Raw genomic sequence first — 22,044 nt, 5'->3', positions numbered from 1 at the left:
CATTTTTTGGAGCATTGACATATGGTCCTTATTGCACCATGTCCTATTTGAGACATCTTTGAAGCTGGTCAGTTCAATTTACCCCATCAAATCATATAGTCTTGAAAACTATCACGACAGGGTATTTTAACCCTTTCCATGCACTAATTTTACCATCAGTCAAAATTTGTGGTGGTATTTTTTTGTATTATTTTTTTCACACACATTGTATGAATTTGCCACTCATGGTATAAGTCACAACACCCCAATATGTGTTCAGCTACATCTCTTGAGTACAGTGATACCAACCATCCATGGGGTTGTCTTGTTTGGGGGCTAAAAGGCCCCATTTCGGAAGTGCGCTTTTTTTCATTTTGGTCAGTTTGTGCCTATGCCTCATCTTTGAACCCGGCCACACCAATTTACCCCATCAAACCATTGATTTTTTTGAAATTAGACATTTAACGCTAGTATTTTAACTGTTTCCATGTCAGGATTTTTGGGAAGATATGGTGCTAAATTTTAGCACTTGCTCATAATAATAATAATACTTTTTATTACTTTTTATTATTATTATTATTATTTTTGGACTTTCTTTTACATTTTGTTGGAACTTGATGGTTCCACTGATGGTGACATCCCTGCATAATAAAAAAAAATGTTTTTAGCTATTTTTATGTTTTTCCATTTTTCTTTTTAAATATTTTACTAATATTAGTAATATTTACTAAATTTTACTTTTTGATTATAAAGCTGGGCCCCATTGACTTGCAGGGTTGAATGCAATACCTGTATTCAACCTGCAAGGGGAGCCAGAGTTCTCAGGAGGGTCTGGAGAGACCCTCTTGGAAATGTGTTTATTTGTTGAAAGGGGCATTGCCATCTTGCAAGTGAAAAAAATCTCTTGTGACAGCTCTCCGGAGCGACAATCAAGGCATTTTAGCGACACCATTGAGGCTTAGGAGGCGATCGTTGAAGATACAGTGTATGGCACGCATAGACGCCCCGGGGAGGCGCCAGACATGGCCCCTGATGCAAATCTCTGTGTTACTGAATGCCTCAGCATTGAGGCATTACAGCAACATCGTTTAAGCGATTGTAAATCCAGGCTTGTCATTGGTCAGTTAACTGACCATTTATGTGTGACGTACCTGGCATGTCATTGGTCGTTAAGGGGTTAAAGTATTATACTTTTTGGAATTTTTTTTAAACATGAGTATAAATATAAATCCAATAACTTTAGAATTCTATTTTAACTGGAAAATAACTGTAAGTCATCTCTAGTAGTGAACCCACCACCAAATGTAAAGTTGGAATCATGGAAATTTGTGATCCTAATCCAGGACTCTGGAAACGGAACTCTATGAAAACTAACACATTTTGAACAGTGCAATTATATTTGAGGCTTTTTTAAGGTAAGCAAAACTATTTCACAATAAAACATAATGACTTTTTGATGTCCAATGGCGGTATAGCAGAGTGCAAGTAATCTAATACATATTGTATTCAAAAGGCAAATATCTTACATGTGCTCATGATTACAGCATTATGTTATTGTTAAAAAAACCATTTATTTGTTAAAAGCAGCATATAAACTAAAAAACTTCCAAAAAAACTTTAAATTACTTTATGTGCCCAAACATGTTATGTTTGTACTTTACATGACAATAAAGTACTCATTATGCAATATATATGTCATCTGAATATGGAATACTTTTTTTCTTTGAACCACAAAAAAAAGGGAATTCTGTTCCACAATTAAATTGAAATTGAATTGGAATTGAAATTGTCATGGTTCTTAGCATTTATTTTTTACTAAATTAGTAGTAAAATTAGACATTTCAGTTCACTTTACAGTTATAAACCACAGTAAATTTAATTGATAATGTCCAAGTATTTCAGTTTAATTTCATCATCAAAATACTCACAATGACAGTACAAACTAGACACACCGGCATAAATAACTGCTTTTCTTTGTTACTAAACATCTAAAGGTCCTCCTACATCCTTGTTACAAATCTCTCTCTGTAACAAACACATTCACAGTTAAGAAAATATTTCTTGAGAAAAATATTCAGGGGCATGAGCTGTAATACTTCTAGTACAACCAACGCTTTCAAACTTGAGGCACATCCTTAAAAATCAATTATATAAACTTACCCAATATTTCTTTGTTAGGCTATGAATTATTTATTATTTTTTGGTAGTATTTAAAAAAAACAAAACAGTAGAAATAATTTCCTATATGATACATATATCCAAGTGGTGCGATATTTTATATAATAAAGAATGAAAATAGTCACTTTCAATAATAAAAATAAGTTCTATTTTTTGTTTATTTTACAATATACTTAATATTCTTCTCTTCAGGCTTCACTCTGAAAGTATACAGTTCTCTTACTAATTGCAGCATTGCAATTGCCTTTGCCTTTTTTATTTTATTATTTTCCTTATGAAAGATGATTTTACAAACACTGTGAACAGCCACATTCAACGTATCTCTCCAGTTCTTCGTAGAGTATGGATCCGTCCATGCACTGAAACATATATTTCCGTCGCTTGCTTCGTAGCGGAGTGCAACAATGCCCGTTACTGCAGCTGCCACTGCATTCCATGCGTGGTACCTTAGCAGTGGTGCTGCAGGATGTGTAGCCATGTTGCTTGTGTACAACCTCCCGGATAATCTCCCCTTTGCAAACATTTTCTGTAAATTAGAAAATACTTTTTAGGAAACTCAATAAGACAAAAAATCCTTATCTTATGGTTGGATGTTACAGGTTATATGCGGGGTAAAACTATATAAATATAAATACTCCCTGGCTGTTTAATACTGACTCACCTGTGTCGCAGTGCTCTCCAGTAAAGTGAGGGTTGCATTCGCAGTATGGATCGCCCCTCTCAGATATTTTGCACTGACCATGGTGACATTTGGAATTTCTGCATGAGCTCGAAGATTCGTTCTTCTTATCGCAGTACATGCCTGTGTAGCCTTCACTGCATTTACATGTGTAAGCATTATCATCAGCAATACAATCTCCGTTTACACACCTGAAAAAAAGTATAAGTGTAAAATAATATGCATAAAGCAACATATACAATAAGATTTAATGTTAAATCTCAGACTTGTGATATGTAGGCATTAGCGCTGTTTATAGTGTCGGTATGATTTATTCGTCCTTTAGTTCATGTAATTCTTGTTGCCTTATCTACAGCCCACTAGTAAACACAGCTGCAGAGTATGTATGTTTTTATATTGGGATACTTAACCCCTTAAGAACAACAGGTTGTCCTTAAACCCATTAATGACAACGCGTCGCGAAAGGGTTAACATTCTTAAGGTTTTGTTGTAGAAGAATAATTAGCTACTCTGTTATCTTGTAGTGAAAGACTTGTAGTGTAAAAAGCATTCCCATATTTTATGTTTAATGATCTATGAACAAGTAGCCACAGACAAGTGGAAATGCTGAGCACATAGCTACTAATTTTGGTTTGTTCTCCATAAACTTACTTATGGTTTATGCAGGCATCTCCAACTTCTTGATCACACAAAGGTCCAGTCCACCCAGCATGGCACTCACAGATGACATTGGATTTTTCCATTGACCGACACGATCCATGCTGGCAAATATTGCATGATTTGCAACCAGGGAAAACACCTATTGAAACTGGGGGCAGCTCCATGAAGTCTTGCAGTTCATTATTAATTCGGACATCATGTATACATCCATTGAAACCAATAGGAATGCGATCTGCCCTCTGACGCATGGAAGATACACCAGATGTTGGAGGTATTCCTGTTACGACATAAGGGATTATCAACTCCATTGTCTATATTCCATTAATAAAGCATGCTTTTTTAGCAGATGTCAGTTTAATTTCCATTATACTCATATTTAAGATGTTTAATAAATTGATATAACTATACAAATGTGCAAAAACATGACTATATATATATATATACACACACACAATTGTGGCTTAAGCTCTGCTTATTAATTTACCTCCAAGATAAAGAGGTGTGTTCTGGTTTAGCGAGGGCTGTTTCTGAAGTTTCCCAAGGCTTTTTGGAACCCCTTTGTCCACAACTAAACTTAAGCTTTGATTCAACATTACCAGCTCAACAGTATGGAAAAGGCCATCGTTGATGGTTTCGACACTGTAAAGTAAACAGAGCAGATAAAAATAGATCAAATAGTGTTATATAGATTCTTCATTAGAAAATTCCAGCATTATAATAGTGGAAAATAATTTCCCAAAATCTATAATCATTAAACACCATAACTGAATAAATTAAGTGTTGATATCTTTGGACATGTAGATATGTGGCTAGGAGGATCATTTATGTTAATATATTTACTAGAATACATCATTATGTTTAAACATTGGATCTTTGTAAGTTCATAAGTTGTGCCATTGTTGATAGTTTCAAAAACAAGCACAGTAGCCATGAAGACAGAATTTCACCCAGACATTTGGAGACAGTGGCTTGGCACAGCAGGAACATGAAAACCCACAAGCTGTTCATAATGCATTTCTCTTGGGTCTGTTCTCTCCAGACTCCAGGGCTTTTAAACCACCAAAATGCACATTGATGGATTAAGTTAATAAAAAGCCACATATTATGATACAGTATTAACTAAGCAACGGAAAGAGAAAAATGGAAAGTGACAAGTAACAAGCTGGTGAACTCTGCGCAGATAAACATCTATCAAAACTACAATTACATCAAATTAAATCAACAACTACAGACCAAATCCAATGGCATCTGCTTTTCCAGATTTTTCTAAATAATTATCTTATGTCAATTTAAAATCATGTTTAATTGTGTTACGCTGTGATAAACATACAGAAACAGAGTATTTTAAAAAAAGGTCTCAACTAGTCTGCACATTGTCCTTATGCAAAGGACTATTTTGGAAGGTATTGCTTTTGCTACCTTAGCTGTAACAAACATAACCAGAATAAGACCAGAATGCTGCTGCAGGCATACCCAGAGCCCACTGCTTACATCTAACAACATTGGGACTTAACGTTTCACGGGTCAAAAAGCTAAGAAAATGGTGATTAACGATCACCCATACCTGTTTACTGAAATCAGAGATTTTGCCTATAAAATTATAGCAACGGTGCTGCACCCCCTTAGAAGCAAAATTACGTTTTAAAAGCGCAAGCCAGTGAACAAGTACACATTTTATTTAAAGAGTAAAACTCTGGCATGAAATAACAGAAGTTTTTATTGAACCAGTTTGTGGCACCGAAGAGCAATAGTGGCATGGATCCACTAGGTGGCAGTGTTGTAATTTTGACGACATGGAAGACAATGTAACGCTTTGCTTCGTTATTATTCCTGTCGATTCCATTTGCGGTTTTATTAGTAAAATGACCCCTTCATATTGCAGTACAAATAGAAAGCAAAATAAGGAATACTGTGTTTATGTAAATTCATTTTCAGTGAACTAAAATTATTTGATTTTGATTTGCTCTGTTATTTACTTATCCCAAAGTGGCTGTATAAGGTTTCACATCTAAAAAACTGCAACACGATCACTCGTACTACATGTATATTTAGAAGTAAATAGCCATAGTAGCAATTATAATTTCTTGGATAAGGATTAAAAATGAAGCATGACTATACAATGAGTCATTTCAGAGAAAGATCTATATCCCGGAAAAGTTAAATACACCTTCTTTTTTGCATTACTCATATCACATAATGTAAGCTAACTGGTCATCCGGTATAATCATAATCAACCAAATATGTGATTATTATATTATGTATTATATTATGTATCATGTGTTTGAAGTTGTAGTGTTTGGTCCCTGGAATGATCTACTCATAGGCGTTATGCCTTGTACCAACTCAAAAGTGTGCTTTACAAGAAGCAAACAACGCCTGGGCCGGTGCCAACGTACCGGCACTACCTTGCAAATGTCTCTTCTCTCGAGCAGTGGAAAATGGTGCTCTCCATCAATGCCCTGTCCGTTTCTTTTCCCTCGCCCTATGCAACTTAACATGGATCCCTACAAACCACTTCTTTTTTTGACTACACTGAAGTCAGTAGCATGGGCGGCCAGCCTGCAGACAGCTGTTTTCATTCTCCTAAGTATTATTAGTGTCAGGCAGTTTGTTGGCCTTGCTCTGTGAAACTGGTTATAGATACATAAACACACAAATTATGGTGAAAATCAAACTGACAAAACGTGCCTTTAGTTTGTTTATTTTGCAATTTGAACGAGAATACATTTTACTTTGCCAAATGCATGGGGGTTTAAGCATCAATGATATACGATAATACAATGAGAAAAAAAAAACATTGTTACATTTAATTGAAATTAGATTAATGTTATACTTTATACTTTTTTTGATGGTACCTGAATTGCAGTAGCATTGCATCCTATTTATGTTAAATTAACTTAAGTTGAGAATATACCACAAACCTCTCTAAAGAACCTCCTACATGAAAATGAAGTACTTTGTCCATGTCCTTACTCCCTGTCTTCTCTTACTGACCCTGAGTTACTGCATGTAAAACTAGTTATATTATACGAATCCGGCTAAGTCTAATTTACATCATACCAAAGAACTAGGTTAGAAGGTTTTAAATAAACACAGATATGCCAAGAACTCTAATGGGCACTACTGTCTACTGGGAAAAGTACCGTATTTGCTCGATTATAAGACGACCCTGATTATAAGACGACCCCCCAAAATCTGAATATTAACTTAGGAAAAAAAGAAAAAGCCTGAATATAAGACGACCCCAAAGGAAAAAAGTTTTACCAGTAAATGTTAATTCATGTAAACTATTTTTTTTAATAAAAGCTATGATTGAGAAAAAGATTTTTTTTGTTTTTATTTCTTGTATTTTCCAACCTGTCGCCCAGTTACACACATCTGCCCCCAGGCTTGCCACTCCAATATGGCACTGTGGCCCATGATATGCCTTTTAACCCTCTATATGCCACTGTGCCCCATGGTATGCCTTTTGACCCCCTATGTGCCACTCTGCCTCCAGAAATGCCTTATACCCCTATATCCCATTCTGGCATTTAGGGGGTTAAAATGCATATTATGGGGCAGAGTGGCATATAGGGAGGTATAAGGCATTTCAGGAGGCAGAGTGGCATTAAGGGAGTTAAAAGGCATTGTATAGAGCACTCTGCCTCCAGAAATGCCTTATACCCCTATATGCCACTCTGCCATTTAGGGGGTTAAAAGGCATATTATGGGGCAGAGTGGCATATAGGGAGGTATAAGGCATTTCAGGAGGCAGAGTGCTCTATTAAATGCCCCCTTAACGCCACTCCAGAAATGACCTATGCCCCCATTTAACACACACACACACACCCCCTATACCCCATTTAACTAACTAACTAACACACACACACACACACACACACACACCCTATACCCCCATTTAACTAACACACACTCTCTCTCTCTCTCTCACCCCCCCCTCTCTCACCCCCCTTCCCCCGCTCTCTTACCCCCCCTCTCTTACCCCCCCTCTCTCACCCCCCTTCCCCCGCTCTCCCCCCCTCTCTTACCGGTGCTTCCAGCCGGGGCAGCGGGTTGACGTCGCCTTCTGCTGCAGCCGGAAGGAGGTGTGGCTAGCAGCGGGGGTTTGTATGCGTCCGTCGCGTATACTTTCCCCGGCTGTCAGAGATCTGAGTTCCCCGCACCGGAGCGGGGAACTCTGATCTCTGACAGTCGGGGAAGGTCTATGCGACGGACGCAGACAACCCCCGCTGCTAGCCACACCTCCTTCCGGCTGCAGCGGACGTTGTCTACGCGTATCGCGTAGACGTCAACCCGCTGCCCCGGCAACACTGCAGGAAGCACCGGTAAGTGTGTGTATGATGGGGGGGGGTCGGGTGAGACAGGAGGATCCAGGTCCCCTGCAGCGGTGCGGGGGATCTGGATCTTAGTCTCCTAATCAGACCTCTATTTGAGGTCTGATTAGAAGACGACCCCGATTAGAAGACGAGGGGTATTTTTCAGAGCATTTGCTCTGAAAAAAACCTCGTCTTATAATCGAGCAAATACGGTATTACTATAACTACATTAATGTTGTGACACATACACAATTGCGACCGGCTTTACAATCAATACATTGGTAAGCTTTTTGTGGTTTAGCTGCTGTTATATTAAATTCTCATGAGGGTCTGGCACCTATACGTTAACTGAACATAGGAGGTTCAACAGCAGGGATTGCCCACCTGTGGCCCAGATTATACATAATTACATTTTCCAGTTCAAATATATATGTGGAGATTTTAAAATATTAAAACATAAATACGGCTATAAAGCCATACTCTTTACCTTCATGCTCCATGTTATGCTTTCTCTGCCCTGCTCCATAAACTAATAAAAAATGAGTGACATTTTTGGAAAGGCCACAATATTATGCCAAAGCCTCCAAAGTCTCAGCAGATCTTGCAGAGCAAAGGTAGCCAGCGAGTCATAAATCTTACAGTAATGAGGTGCCAGATCAAATGGAGACCTCCTTCTTGATCAATATGAAGGTCACAGGAATAATTAACACAGTGATGCTTAAGGAAGCAGATCCATAATGCTCCATGATGAGGAAACCAGCTGTTGTCACTACGTTATTGATTAGTCGACAGCTAAGGGCAAGGGAAATCCTCATCTGTGACTTCTAGTGAGGTCCACCCTCAATCAATGTTAATTAGATTGATGTAGAGGGCCACCATCAGTAGACCAGAACACAGCAACATTAACTGAGGAAGATTTACATAAAAAACATTTAAAAAACAGAAAAACAACCTCGTACAACTGCTTCATTTTATCCGGCATCTAGAATCACATGAATTTAACCTTCCACATACCAATGGTGCAAAAAAAAGATAATTTTCATTATTATTTAACCTTTGTCTATTGATACCCCCATAAACATTTTAAGGACCAGGCAGAATGCACAACTGCCACCTGCCCAGAGCCAGCCTTGACAAATCGCCATCTATCTAAAAAATATTTGGCAACCGTTTTGAATAACATATTAGTAGTCCCTGGTTGGGGCCCCTGCAATCCCATTTTATTCCATCAGATACGCTACAAGAAACACTTTTTCCCCATAATTTTCTCGTAGTGACTTGGGTTGTTTCCTGGAACTACACAACCTGCATTTAGTCCCATCCACTGCAAGAAAATTGAATTGAAATCCATTCTTATAGAAAAAAAATCCTTGATTGACAGGAGTTGGAGTGGGGGGTGCACCTGAGCATGAGACATGTGGTGACTGCCTTGTTTTGGGTTATGATGATCTGCTAAGCACATCTAACTCATGGCCGCATTAAGTTTTTGCAGAGATTTGCCCTTGTTTCCAGGTCTCAGTCTTGGCTGAGTCTACAGGTTATTTTCCTAAATGTGGACTGTTCTTAGAGGACACAGAGAGCCAAAGTCCAAAACAAGCATGAAAGACGCAATTTGGCCTCATGGAAATCAAAGACGACAACTTAAAAACAAAAGGACATTTGCAGCTTAATCCACAATGACAAGATAACTGACCAATGTAGCCACAAAAGTGTAATTCAAGTACAATCATATATAACTATAAATTCATGTTAATAAAGTATGCTGGAGTAATAGTATATAATTAGTATGAATCAAACTTAAATACCATGATTCTAAAAATCATCGGAATTGTGGAAGTATAAATAATGATGACGGCAATAACTGCAATAATTTTTTTCCCCCTTTAATGTGTATACCAACATGAATCATTGTGTCTGAATAAATATATCGGAGCAGGGATATTGTTTCTAGCAATGTAATTTAAACACAAAGATGAGTGACTTCAAAAGAAAATGTCGGGTCACAGTATGCAGAAACTATGCTGAGGTTTGATCTGCGTGCTTGGCGTGTGGACACAATTCTTATTTAGTTAAATGGAAACTATAATGTTATTATGACTTGGGTTAAATTATTTAGTTTTTTCTTATTCCCTGGGCCACTTTACTGGGAGTGATTGCTCCAATATCCATTTGTGGACAAAAGAATAGCAAATTGCTAATAACAATACAAAAGGAATTGGCAAAAAAGTCGATTTGCACATTTTTCATTTCAGCTTTGAGTAAAATACCATAAGAAAATAATTACAATGTTTAGCAATTAGCGATAACTTACCTATACACGGTACTTGGGGAAGAACTCAGTGAGTCATAGATTAACCTCACATGTCCTTGGTACAGCTCCAATGCTAAAGGATCATTGTCTCCTTTATAAAGCAAAATGCCATTGTCTTTATCTGTAGCAACCTGTAAATAACAATCAATTCTGTCAACAAATCCACAAATAAACCTGCAAACCAAGCAGTCTTGCCTAACTGCCCTTTCTTTTCTAAGGTCAAAGTGAAGCACTATGGAGAGCCAACTAACAGCAATAACTCTGTTGAATAGAATTAAAATAGAATGGGGTAAATTAACTAATTTACCTTCCCTTTTTGTCTTTTGTCACCTATAGTCAATAGACCTGTATGGGATCATGCCTGAACCTGCTTGTTTATTCACATGTGAAAAATAAAACCTCAGTCAAACCGACGGGAAAAAGCACACATTGTAATAGTTAAAATGCCTAAGGCACACAATAAGGTGATGACGGATAAAGCAGGGGAAAAAATGAGAACTGAATGTTGTAGTGTAAACACACAAAGTATCCCAAAGTATATCCACATGTCTGACATAGATTCCCCAAGCATTTTCCAGCCCAACAGCTTGGAGTGAATACACAGCAATATTCTGGGTGAGAGTACTGCATTTTTCCTCTAGTAGCCTATTGCCCATATTGCAGAGACAGCCGCCAAGTTAAAAGCGGTATGCCCAAAATGAGGAGTGAGCTTTTCTTTATTGTGTGTTTTGGCTGCAAAATTGAAAGTACACTTCTTATAAGTAGCAAACACCACAAAAAAGAACATATACTTTCTTTCATGTCCCATTCTAAGTATAACGCGACTACCCCTATCAGATTCTGCTAACATACAAAGATTTTCATGTGTGCTCTTATATATATATATATATATATTCAAAAGTTTTTGTTTTTGAAAGAAAAGCAAGTTTTGTCCATTAAAATATCAAATGGATCAGATATACAGTGTGGACGCTGTTGATGTTGTAAATGACTATTGTAGCTGAAACGGCTGATTTTTTGTAGAATATCTTCATACGTGTACAGAGGCCATTTATCAACAGCCATCACTTCTGCGTTCCAATGGCATGTTGTGTTCGGTAATCCAAGTTTAAGTTTAAGAGGCTAATCGATCATTAGAAAACCCTTACGCAATTGTGTTCCAGCTAGAAATGGGCTGAAATTGACAAAGCTTGTTTAATCATATATTAACAACCTCTTAAATCTATGCTATGTCCTACACAAATATTTTATACACTTACTATACAACCCTTTTACTCTATGCTGCAAGGAGGTTCTCTCTTTGCAAGGTACACTGAAGCGTTATACTTCTTAGAGTTTACTAAATGCAGCCTTTTTCCAGAAATGATTCTTTAATAACGAAAAAATTTGGCCAAAAAATTTCAGAAACGTTTTTTATGTGAAGCTTCATTGCCATAAAAACAAAAAACAAACCTTACGAGAAAGGAATAAAATAACAGATCCGCTAAGGTTTATTGCCAGAGAGTGCAATTAATGTGGAGAAGCCTTTTTAACATGACACGGTTCGTTTAGAAACTGCTTTTAAAAATGGAAAAGTAGCTAAAAAATAAAAATGTGCATTTTTCCCTTGACAAATACAGTTCGCCAAATGAAAAGATTGTGAAATTTTTAACCTTTGTATTAAAGCTGAGGAAAATAATGACTTTTAGAGCAAATGTTCAAAAGATTTACAGACTTCAATTGGTATAGTCAGGAGAAAAATAGGTCAGGAGGTAACGTTGTGGTAGAAGCTAAATGGATTCTACATTAATGTTGCTACATCATGGGAATAATTAATCAGGCTCTTAAAATGTTTCGAGAGTACAGGTAGCTGTATACTACAAAGGCTGGGGCACTGAGAGGTTTGTAATGAATACAGAGGAACACTGATTAATGGGAACTTTGATTTGTGGAAATGCTTTAAAAAGTATAACCTTTTGGATAAGTAGTTCTACATTTACTGAGTCGCATGCTATTTAGCTGCTTGTCGGAGGAATTAAAGAAGCATGCTACTGTATCTGTACCTCAATAAAACCGAGACTTGATTCTATCTTTCTTCGAGACAATTAGAATATTACATTAGTGAGCTGAGATGTTAAAGTACAGCGTGATACGAGAGATGTTTCTCTCTCCTTCACAAAGCAGCTCTACAGCTCCCCAACAATGCCAGTGCCCCTAGGGTGTCCTCAGTTTCCTGTCATGACCTTGCTAAACCGTATTCTTCATCTGCGTGCACGCATGCCAGACTCCTAATTCCAGAGAGATAAATGTCATGCGTGTTTGTTATAGCTCTACAGCAGCCATTATGACTTGAAATATTAGAGCAGGCAATCATATAGCAAAGCGCGATTGCTGCTGGATAGTTTGCTGCTCACGGCAACCAAGCACTCCTTGAAACCTAGATAGCAATATGTGACACTGAATGCAACAAGTTGAAGAATGTGTATTAAATATATATATTCCTTTTTTGTTGGCTTACCTGAAGGGAAATGTTTGCTTGGGGACGAACCTTGGAACCACTCAGTTCAACATAGGAATCCTTGCCCACAAAATTGACGGTGATGAGCTTTTCACACCTTTGACCTGCAAAGCCGGCCAAGCAGCGGCAGATGGGTTCCTGTTGTACCACAATACAATGAGCCCCGTTCTGACACTCATAGTTGTCACAAGGGCTGGTCTGAAGTAAAACCATTGGTGGGGAATGTTCACAAAAAAGGCCACTGTTAAGGAAAAAAAATGATGGTTACAACTTTCCAAAAAGCTATTTTCCCTAAACCTCTAGTTAGTTGAAGATGTATAGCATGAACAAATGACAATATGCACAATCACATACGATCATTGATACCTGTACACAAACATGCCTAGTGTTTATAGATACGTGATTTTATAGGTATCTACATATATATACGTAGATACCAACTAGCTGGATATGTATTATCCAGGGAAAATGACCACAGGAAGTCACAAAACTGTCATGTACAGTAGCAGAGTTCACAATATTTCTGAACCCCAAAACACAATATGTGTGTAATATTATAAGCAACAGTGCTTTAGAAACACTGAGACAACATATGAAATGTAGTACGGATAATTTATACCACTGTCCCAAAATAAAATAAGTTTCCCAACTGTTACTATAAAAAGACAAACAATCTTTTGTTGTTCAAGATATATATTTGTAGATGTATTACAGATGTTAACATGTCAGTATCTGGTAGCGTTCTTAGGAATTTCATTTATTATCACCTATAGCCTTGGGGACAGACGCAGGTATATCCTCCAATGTCATCCATGCACTGTGAGCCATGGCGACATTTGTGGCCAACACAGTCATCTTCATTAATATCACAGTGTTGGCCTATAAATCCGGGGGAACATTCGCACCTGGAAGTAAAACAAAAACAGAGAACCCATAATGCAACATGTTTATGTCTGTGTGTTTTCTCAGTTTGCTTCTTTGAGACTAGGAAATTAAATGTGACAATTGTACTTATTGAACTTCACGCAACATGGAGACACCGTATGTAACTTTTAAAAGAGTTTCAACTCCACATGAAATTGGCCAATGTAATTATCTCCTATTTTTACTGAATAATATCGCTATTTTGGAAGCTGGCAAAAATGGGAACCTTCAACAACCGAGACAGAATCTTCTGTTATTACATATTATTTATAATAAACATTAACATTTATAAAATAACTGATATGTCGGGTTCATGGCCTGTAGCTTTTTGGGATAGATTTTGAGGGACTGAAATCCTAAGAAACAAAAAACATTCCATGAGCACCTTTTGTCCCAATTATCGTACATGTGTCATCAATGGTATGACATACACTTTGTTACATAGGTTAGAACCTAGGGAACAGAAGCCGGCGTATTGCCAAAATGAGGTGACCTGGCCTCACTTACATCCAGAACATCACCTTGGAATGAAATGAAGTGCTACACATGGTATAGTGTTTGGCCCTGATTGCTCTGCAGGCATCAGAAAACACCATAGGGGACAATGTGCGATGGTGACTTTTGCAACGTGACTTGACACGATCATCAAACATGTTGCACTTTGTGGTTACCCTCTGGTATTAATAAACGGGTGCACTGATCTTTAATTGGGGGCTCCCAAAATGAAACAGATGTTTAAACATTTATAAATTTATAAAAGGCAAAAATCAATCTGGAAGTTATTTGTAAGAATTCACTCTATCGATTTTGTATATGTGCCTGGAGGAGTTTTTAGTTTGATTAATTATATTTAGAATGATGCTGAATTGAAACATCACAAATAAAATTGTAACCATGATATTTTTATTTCTTATATGTGACTTTAAATTATGCTTTTAATATCAGCTGAGAGTATAATCCTGGCTCGGAAAACAGATTCTTAGTTTAGTTTGTTAGGTGACGGCTGACATTTTAACCATATTAATTGGTTCCTTCTCTGAGTGTTTGTTACATTGAACTCCATGATGATGTTTGGAAATAAATGCAGCGCACAGTATAGTGGCAATGAATCTGACAGCACACCTGCTTCTAGGAGTAAAGCATGTGCCTGTCTGGAAAAGTGTAAGTTTATACTTTCTATTCTTTTCGTTTTTTGCATATCAATCGCGGCCTAAAATAAACCTTTTGAGACCCTCTCCCCAACTTGCTTTAACTGTATATTTCACATAAACCCCAAAGTAAAAGCATCTTAACTTGCTTTACAAGAAAAAACAAAAAGTACATGAAGCTGAACCAAAAATAATTTGGTGGCAGTTTAAGGAATGCTGGAATTGGCAGGCCAGATAAATCTCTGATGAGCACTTTAGTTAGAGGTAAAAGAAATACGAAATGAAGTGAAAGTAGATTAGACCATCGCAGCCAAAACTCACACATGTCAGCGATGCTGAACGTATGTACTATAACCAAATTGCTATCACATTTTCTAAATCTGCTTCTTTTGGCACGCATAGCTTCAAATTAAAGGTTCTGGTTGTAAGAAACTATCCCATTTTTCCAAAAGGTTACCACGTCTTCATTTTGACAGAAGTGGCAAAGTTAATATAGTAAGGGAATTAAAACATGTATGGGACAGGGATACGGCTAACATGAACACAAGACAAGGCCAAGGGCCAAATAAGAATGGTAGTCTTGTAACTGGTATGAAAATCTGCATATCAGATGGTCTGACCAGTTCTTATTTGATCAACATGTCTTAGGTTACTAGTGGTCTCGTATGTTACTACCAACCTGTGAAGGATAGTAAGGAAGAGTCAGGAAGCAAGTGCCATGTTATATCCTCCACAGGTTGCTCAAATAATTTATTTCATTATTTGCAGTGATTTCTCAACCATAATGAGCTCCCAGATTCAAAGAACACATAAAAAACATTTATGTATTTCTTCCATTTCAGTGGAGCCTAGAATTTAGATCAGTAATTTAGTAGCCCCTACTATCTCTGCTCTTCCGGTTCTATGCAGGCTGCCACATTACAAAGTTGAGTAACGCTAGTAGGTTCTACCAATACTCATAAACCTGTTCTGAGAGAATGGAATCAGTACTTACATGTATCCCCTATCAACTTGGATGCATTTGGAGTCATGCTGGCAAGGGTTCAGCTCTGGAACACAATGGTTAATCACTTCGTCACATAGCTCACCTAAACAAGGAACAGCAGGAACAACACTCAATGCCACAATCAATACCTTTTCACAATCTCCTGAAATAGTGTATCAGGTGCGTGTCTTACGTATTTATTGCAATAGCTAAATATCCTGTATGACTGAAGAAAGAAGATCTTTCATCGCTCATATAGTAACCTCTGGCACAAACTATAGCTCATTATTTGAATGAATCCCCATACTATATATTTCCAATATCACAAAAATGACCTTCCAGATTTTCTGTGTTTATGTGGTGACAGCTGCGTACTGATTACACGTAATTTTCGTGGTTCCTACCAGTATAGTTAGGTGGACAGAGACACACGTAGTTGTTGATTCCATCCATACACGTGGCATTATTTTCACAGTCATTATCTTCGCAGTCATCTGGATTTATCTCACATTTCTCTCCTTCAAATCCCAAAGGACAAGAACAACTGTGGAGTAGATGTTTATACAGATGGCATTACTTTTTATGCATTATAATTATTTTCGTCTAAAAATCCAGTGTTCTAAAGATCCAGAAGTATGCCATCAAACATATAGATCATTTTCTTTTAACAAGATTTAGATTTCCCCGCCCAAAAGGACAAGACAGTTAAATGACATATTTTCAACTACCGACAATCAAAATTACAAGCAAGGGTCATTCTGGATCATTTTATTGCATCTCCAACTTTCCAGGGTCTTTAATCATGCAACTACATCAAACTAAAAGAAACACAGATGTTGTGATTACAGTATGCGAACATTTGGCACTGAACTACTGGTGGTAACTAGACACTAGAGGGGCATTTCTGGTGAAAATTGCTAAATTTGGACCAATCAGTAGAAACACCCAACTGGATTCTTTGATGACACTGTCCTCAGAACTCGTCTAGCTTCACCTTGGCAAATATGGTTCTGGTGACATTATTAGCCAATATGCCAGGTTCATCCATTATATTGCTGAGTAGCCAAATAAGACCTCACACAAGTAGAATGCATCATGCATAACGAGGTGATCACTGATACGATTTCACAATCAGAAATTTCAAAATTCTGGCTAAACACAACACTTGTAAATATATGAAGCCATTTTTGGACTGGTGGTGTCTCCATAGCAATTCCATGTAAAATATTGTTTATTTTCAACAAGCAACCATGGCTTTTGTGAACAAAACCCATACAGCATTTTATTTTATTTTTATTGCTATTGCTTTTAAAAGCATTGGGAAAAAAACTAGATTAAATAACTGTTTAAATCTACAGTTATAATATATGTTTTTATATATTTAATACTACTTGACATTCCCATAGATTTAAACTGTGAAAAACACATTTTGAGAAATTGATAGATTCCCTTTAAATGGCTCCATTATGAAAGCATGTGAGTAAAAAGTGATTTATTTTCTCCCATTACCAGACTTGTTACTATCAGTTTTTGTTTAATGATCTCAATTACTTTCTTGTAAACAGAACATTCTGCAAAGATTTTTACCCTGCCTGAATTTCTCTGGTGTCCTTGAATGATTAACAGCTACAAGGCCTAATTCAATTACACTGTGTACTTTATACAAACTTTTAAATGTTTTACAAGATTTTCGGCGATTTTAATTAAAGCATTTTCTCGCAAGCATGTTCTGTGGATTTCCAGGGACAAAGGAAAGTTGTAAATTGTCGCCCAAATTTTTTTTATTTATGGCTTAGATACACTTTTCCAAAACAGCGCACATGTTTTAAATGAAAACAGGTTTTGATCTCCCTTTTCCAAATCAAGTTGTTGACTGTTTTTTTTTTATCAATATATTTTTTATCTAAATCTGTGTATCTTTGATATTTAAATGGTGTTTAAAGAAATGCATTTGTAACCATGGGAATATGTGCAGTGGCAAATTTTGAGTGGAAAATGATCAAACTCCATATATTTAAAATGAAGGAAAATGTGCTAAAACATAATGTATGTCCTGGCTTTGAAGACTCTCTTCTTCTTTATGCAGATGCTTTCTAAGACTGCCAGAGATATTTTGTAATGATCGCACCAGTTAGCTGGCAAATACTAACTCTAAATACCTTGTTAATAATTAGTAGTTTCAATTCCATTGCCAATGTGGGGGTTATATATTTTAAGCCTGATTTTTTTTTTCCATTTGGCTATTTAGAGACATTTTTTACAAAAAAATAATTGCAACCCAGACGGCGCTAAATTACCTGAATCCATCTTTATCGTTGTCGTTTGTATGACAGGTCCCTCCATTCTGGCACGGGCTCTGTATGCAAGCATTGATCGGAATGTCACAATCTCTCCCCTAAAAATGAAAAATGAAGCTCTGTTTTCTTGGGTTAACAATAATAATTGTTTGTTCATTTATTTGCTAAATCAGCTTTTTTTTGTACATATTCTCTGCTAGTCTGGTCAGGTTATAATCAATGTGGATCAATAACCTATTACAAAATTAAACACCCATTCAAGTGCCAAGCATAAAAACTGTCTGTAGCTTGGAAAACAGGACAGTTGGGAGGTACAGGATAATACAAATATTAAAATATTTATCTCAACCAAGAGCCATATGGCAGTTTAATATTTTCACAAATAAGCATTGACCTATGTAACATTCAAGGCCAATCAATCCTTGTTGATTGTTGCATTAGCAAGAAAAATTATAATGAAAAACATGTAATAAATCTCAGTGTTAGCTTGCAAACACAAAAGATACTTTAAAAAATGTAATTGCCACATACTTAAAGGCCACTACGCATTGCGTCGCTAGTAGAGGGAATTATGTTGTAAAGCTAAAAAAAAATCAAGTGCCATTGAGAATGTCTATTGCAGGCTTTACAGATTTGCAGTCCTTGAAGTAAAAATTAACAAAAAGTATTACAATTATAGAAGCTAAAAACATCAAACGCTTCCAATGCTGTATTGACAATATTTATCCTTGAGCTGTGACAGCGATAATCCTTCATGCATACTCGAGAGGGCTCATGGATCCTAGAAAAATCAAAAGACCTATGGTATTGCATTGCACTCCAAAGTGCGCAAATCTGGGGACTTTTTGTAACAAAATGACTACAGGATTTTAAGCACTTAATATTGTCAATTTTAATGCTATTATTCTATTGTAATAGAACATGAAATCTGCTGGCGCTCTACGAATAAATGTAAACTAATGTAATTCTGTCCTGGACCTATGGACAGAATGTTAATTTTGTCTCACGGCCTACTCCCATTTCTTACTTTTGCAACCTAACATCGTATCACACAATATCGTCAGTGTGTTAATTAAAATTATAGCCAATAAAAATAGTCTGGTGAGGGTTATATTATTATGATGATTGTGGTAGATATAAGCTATGGGAGTAAAAAAGTCTATTTATAAAATATAATTTAACTTTAATAACGCTTACTAGTAACCAGGACCAGAAACAGGGACGCCCAGTTACCCCAGTGTAGGAATGGCTCACGGTGAATTATCGAAGTGCGTTATGGAGGTTTTGTGATGGTTTAGTACAACAACCCATGAGAGCCCATGATGTCTCAGTCACAATCTTGTTCCTTCTTTAGTGCTTATTAATACACTCGACTTATCTCTTCCAAAATTCTCGCTGAGAAATTTTGACCAATCAAAAGCATTTTTAGATAGACTTTCCTCAAAAAGTAACCTCACCAGCCCAAACTTCAAAAGAATATCCCCATGTCCATAAATCCCCTCCTGAACTGTGTTCGAGTTCCCAGAGAAACCAACAGATAAAAAATAAAGCATATCATCAACTTTAAATATCTGTATTTCTTACCAGCAACTTTAAAAAATGCTTTGTTTGGCAAAAATGCCTCATAATTGGGCCTCAAACTAATGGTTTCCCTTGAAGCTGCGGTGAGCGGTATTTTAGGCCCAATGTATTTTGTTTGCTTATGCTTTTTTATACAAACTCACAATTAGTGTCATAGAAGTGATAAGTGTACCAGTAGTAGAATAAAATAAATATAATCTAGTACACAGGGAATAAGACTCTGGCCATTTAAGAAATCAGGGTGTTATTACATAGTCTGGGCCAGACCAAACCATGGCTTCCCACACTGGAAGAACATGCTTCTGGAGTCCGACGTGAATGCTGTACTTGGTATTTCTGTGTATATAAACCCTGTTCATTTAAGTTCTTTGTTGTATTTTCTTTAAAACCTTATATTGTTACACACAGCCTATCCATCTACATCAACCAAACAGTATACGGCCATGACTAGTATGAGAAGAAAGAGACAAAATATTGAAAAGTTTACATAAGTTTCTTTGCCAAACTAGCATTGACTACAATGAGATATTTTGCAAAAATCTCACCAAATTATCAATTAAAAGTATATATCGTAAACATTGGATGGTTGATTAATCAGTTATCAATAAAATTGTGTCATATAAAAGTACACAAATCGGGATCTGAAACTAAATATAAACATCAGATTTCCACTGATTTACATCTGAGATGTCAAGTTATGAACCTGCAGATCCTGTTTCAGAAATGGTGTTGGTTTAATGTAAACTAGATGTTTTGCTTTATACAAAACCCAATTAGACTTTTATTTAATGCCTGCAAAGCATTTGGTCCCCCTAATACAGTAGATCTCTTTCTGCCAGACACACTGTGACGTTATCTGCTATTATTATCTATGCCAGCCTGGTTTTATCTGGCACGCAATCAAATAAAAGCGCAGTAAAGCAGCTGCTTTTAAAAAGAAAATAGACTTCCTTGTTAATAAATCATGACTGCTTTGTAATACTTCAGATCTACTTGTCTCTCTTAAATCTCATTTTTATTTATATTGAAATGATTTATGACCACTCAGGGTATAATTCTTTGTCCTTCATCATTTTATCTTCTAATACATATTTTGGTGGTGGGAAAATTAGTGCATGGTGATGTCAGCTAGCATTAAACACAATCTAGCCTAACTGTCTGTGATTGTAGAATTATGGTAGGTCACATATGAGATTCCCATTTATGTAGAAATTATAGAAAATATCCTTCTCCCTCAAAGGTATTGTAGCTGTACAACTTCCAGACATTAAAAAAGCCACGTCCGTTCATTTGGAAAACCAAGAAGTAATTTTAGGTAAAACCTATGTCTCTAAGGAAAGCCTAAACCTTGAAAATTAATAATTGATGGAGTCAATCACAAAAAGTTTTTTTTTTTCTGTTCTGTGAAAGTAGATCTTTAGAAACCAAGGTCACCGAAGTCTATATATATTTACTAATTGCATAGCATATTACTCACTTTTAAAAGTGAGCAATTAAAGACAATTTCTCAAAGTTACATTACAAATCTGAACAAAACTGCAGAAGCAAATAGATGTAATTGGCCATGTTCTATTTTACTGTGAAAACACAAAATTCATACTGTGGTTGATTGGAACATAAGGAGGAACTGTGGAAAAGTGATGCACGGTGTGTATGGACCTTCTAACACTAGATTTCGATCAGATTCCAGATTATTTTCCGGAACCGTTTGTGAACACTTTGGAGATTTTAAAAATGCTCAGTCTATATTCTGCGTATAGCACTTCTCTATCCAAAGGATAGATCAGAGGCATTTGTATGATGTCATAAGCCCCTGCAAAACTAAGTCAAAGATAGCATTGAATGATTATGCATAATGGCTAACAGTTAAACTAAACACACCAGTTTATCTTAATTGTTTTTAGAACTGTTTATATTCCCATGCCTGTGATAATGTTTTTCAACCGTCCTTTATCTAAATCGCTATCTGAATTGAATACGAAGAGCCAAATGGAAGCACCATAGAATAATCACTGTTTAAATCAGATACTTAATGGCAAACATTACAGACAGTTACTCAGATCCGCTTGCTAGCACACAGTGGCGGATTAAACTGTCTGCCAACAACGCTAAAAACAGTTTGGTTTCTGTTTCTTTCTTTTTTTTTTTTAACATTGCTTTTAGAAACACTGTACTTTTAACATATCAAAACAAAATCTTATAATCTAAATTAAAAACTAATACAGACAGGGCTAATATTCTGTCGTTAACAGCCAACTTCAGAGTTCTGATTTTGATCTGTTCTGAATTAAATCATCCCAAAGAATCATTTTGTTTTATATATATTTTTTTAAGAATTTCATTTTTTTTTATAATTTGTTGATGGAGGAGAATATCATATCATTTCAGAACTTTGCAGTAGATTTATTATGCATTTATTAATCAGTTCTGCTGATGATGTAGTTCTGGTTAAACAAATTAATTCACTGCCACATACCCACCCAACG

General features: G+C 36.4%; 1 protein-coding gene across 1 annotated transcript in view; it reads right to left on the bottom strand.

Annotated features, from left to right (window-relative positions):
• Window positions 1-1,853: 1,853 nt before the first annotated feature.
• Window positions 1,854-22,044, bottom strand: part of SLIT3 (slit guidance ligand 3) — a 279,434-nt gene continuing 259,243 nt past the window's right edge. Inside the window, exons 27-36 of the mRNA XM_053465078.1 lie at window positions 17,978-18,075; window positions 16,085-16,224; window positions 15,690-15,783; window positions 13,391-13,528; window positions 12,624-12,864; window positions 10,127-10,257; window positions 3,981-4,135; window positions 3,488-3,773; window positions 2,819-3,027; window positions 1,854-2,683 (exon numbers count right to left, since the gene is read on the bottom strand). Of these exons, the coding sequence (XP_053321053.1) occupies window positions 2,445-2,683; window positions 2,819-3,027; window positions 3,488-3,773; window positions 3,981-4,135; window positions 10,127-10,257; window positions 12,624-12,864; window positions 13,391-13,528; window positions 15,690-15,783; window positions 16,085-16,224; window positions 17,978-18,075 (1,731 nt within the window). The 3' untranslated portion in view covers window positions 1,854-2,444. The remainder of the gene's footprint in view (window positions 2,684-2,818; window positions 3,028-3,487; window positions 3,774-3,980; window positions 4,136-10,126; window positions 10,258-12,623; window positions 12,865-13,390; window positions 13,529-15,689; window positions 15,784-16,084; window positions 16,225-17,977; window positions 18,076-22,044) is intronic.

Source organism: Spea bombifrons, chromosome 4 (genome assembly GCF_027358695.1).
Source record: "Spea bombifrons isolate aSpeBom1 chromosome 4, aSpeBom1.2.pri, whole genome shotgun sequence".
NCBI lineage: Eukaryota > Metazoa > Chordata > Amphibia > Anura > Pelobatidae > Spea > Spea bombifrons.
This window is presented reverse-complemented; position numbering and strand designations above follow the sequence as displayed.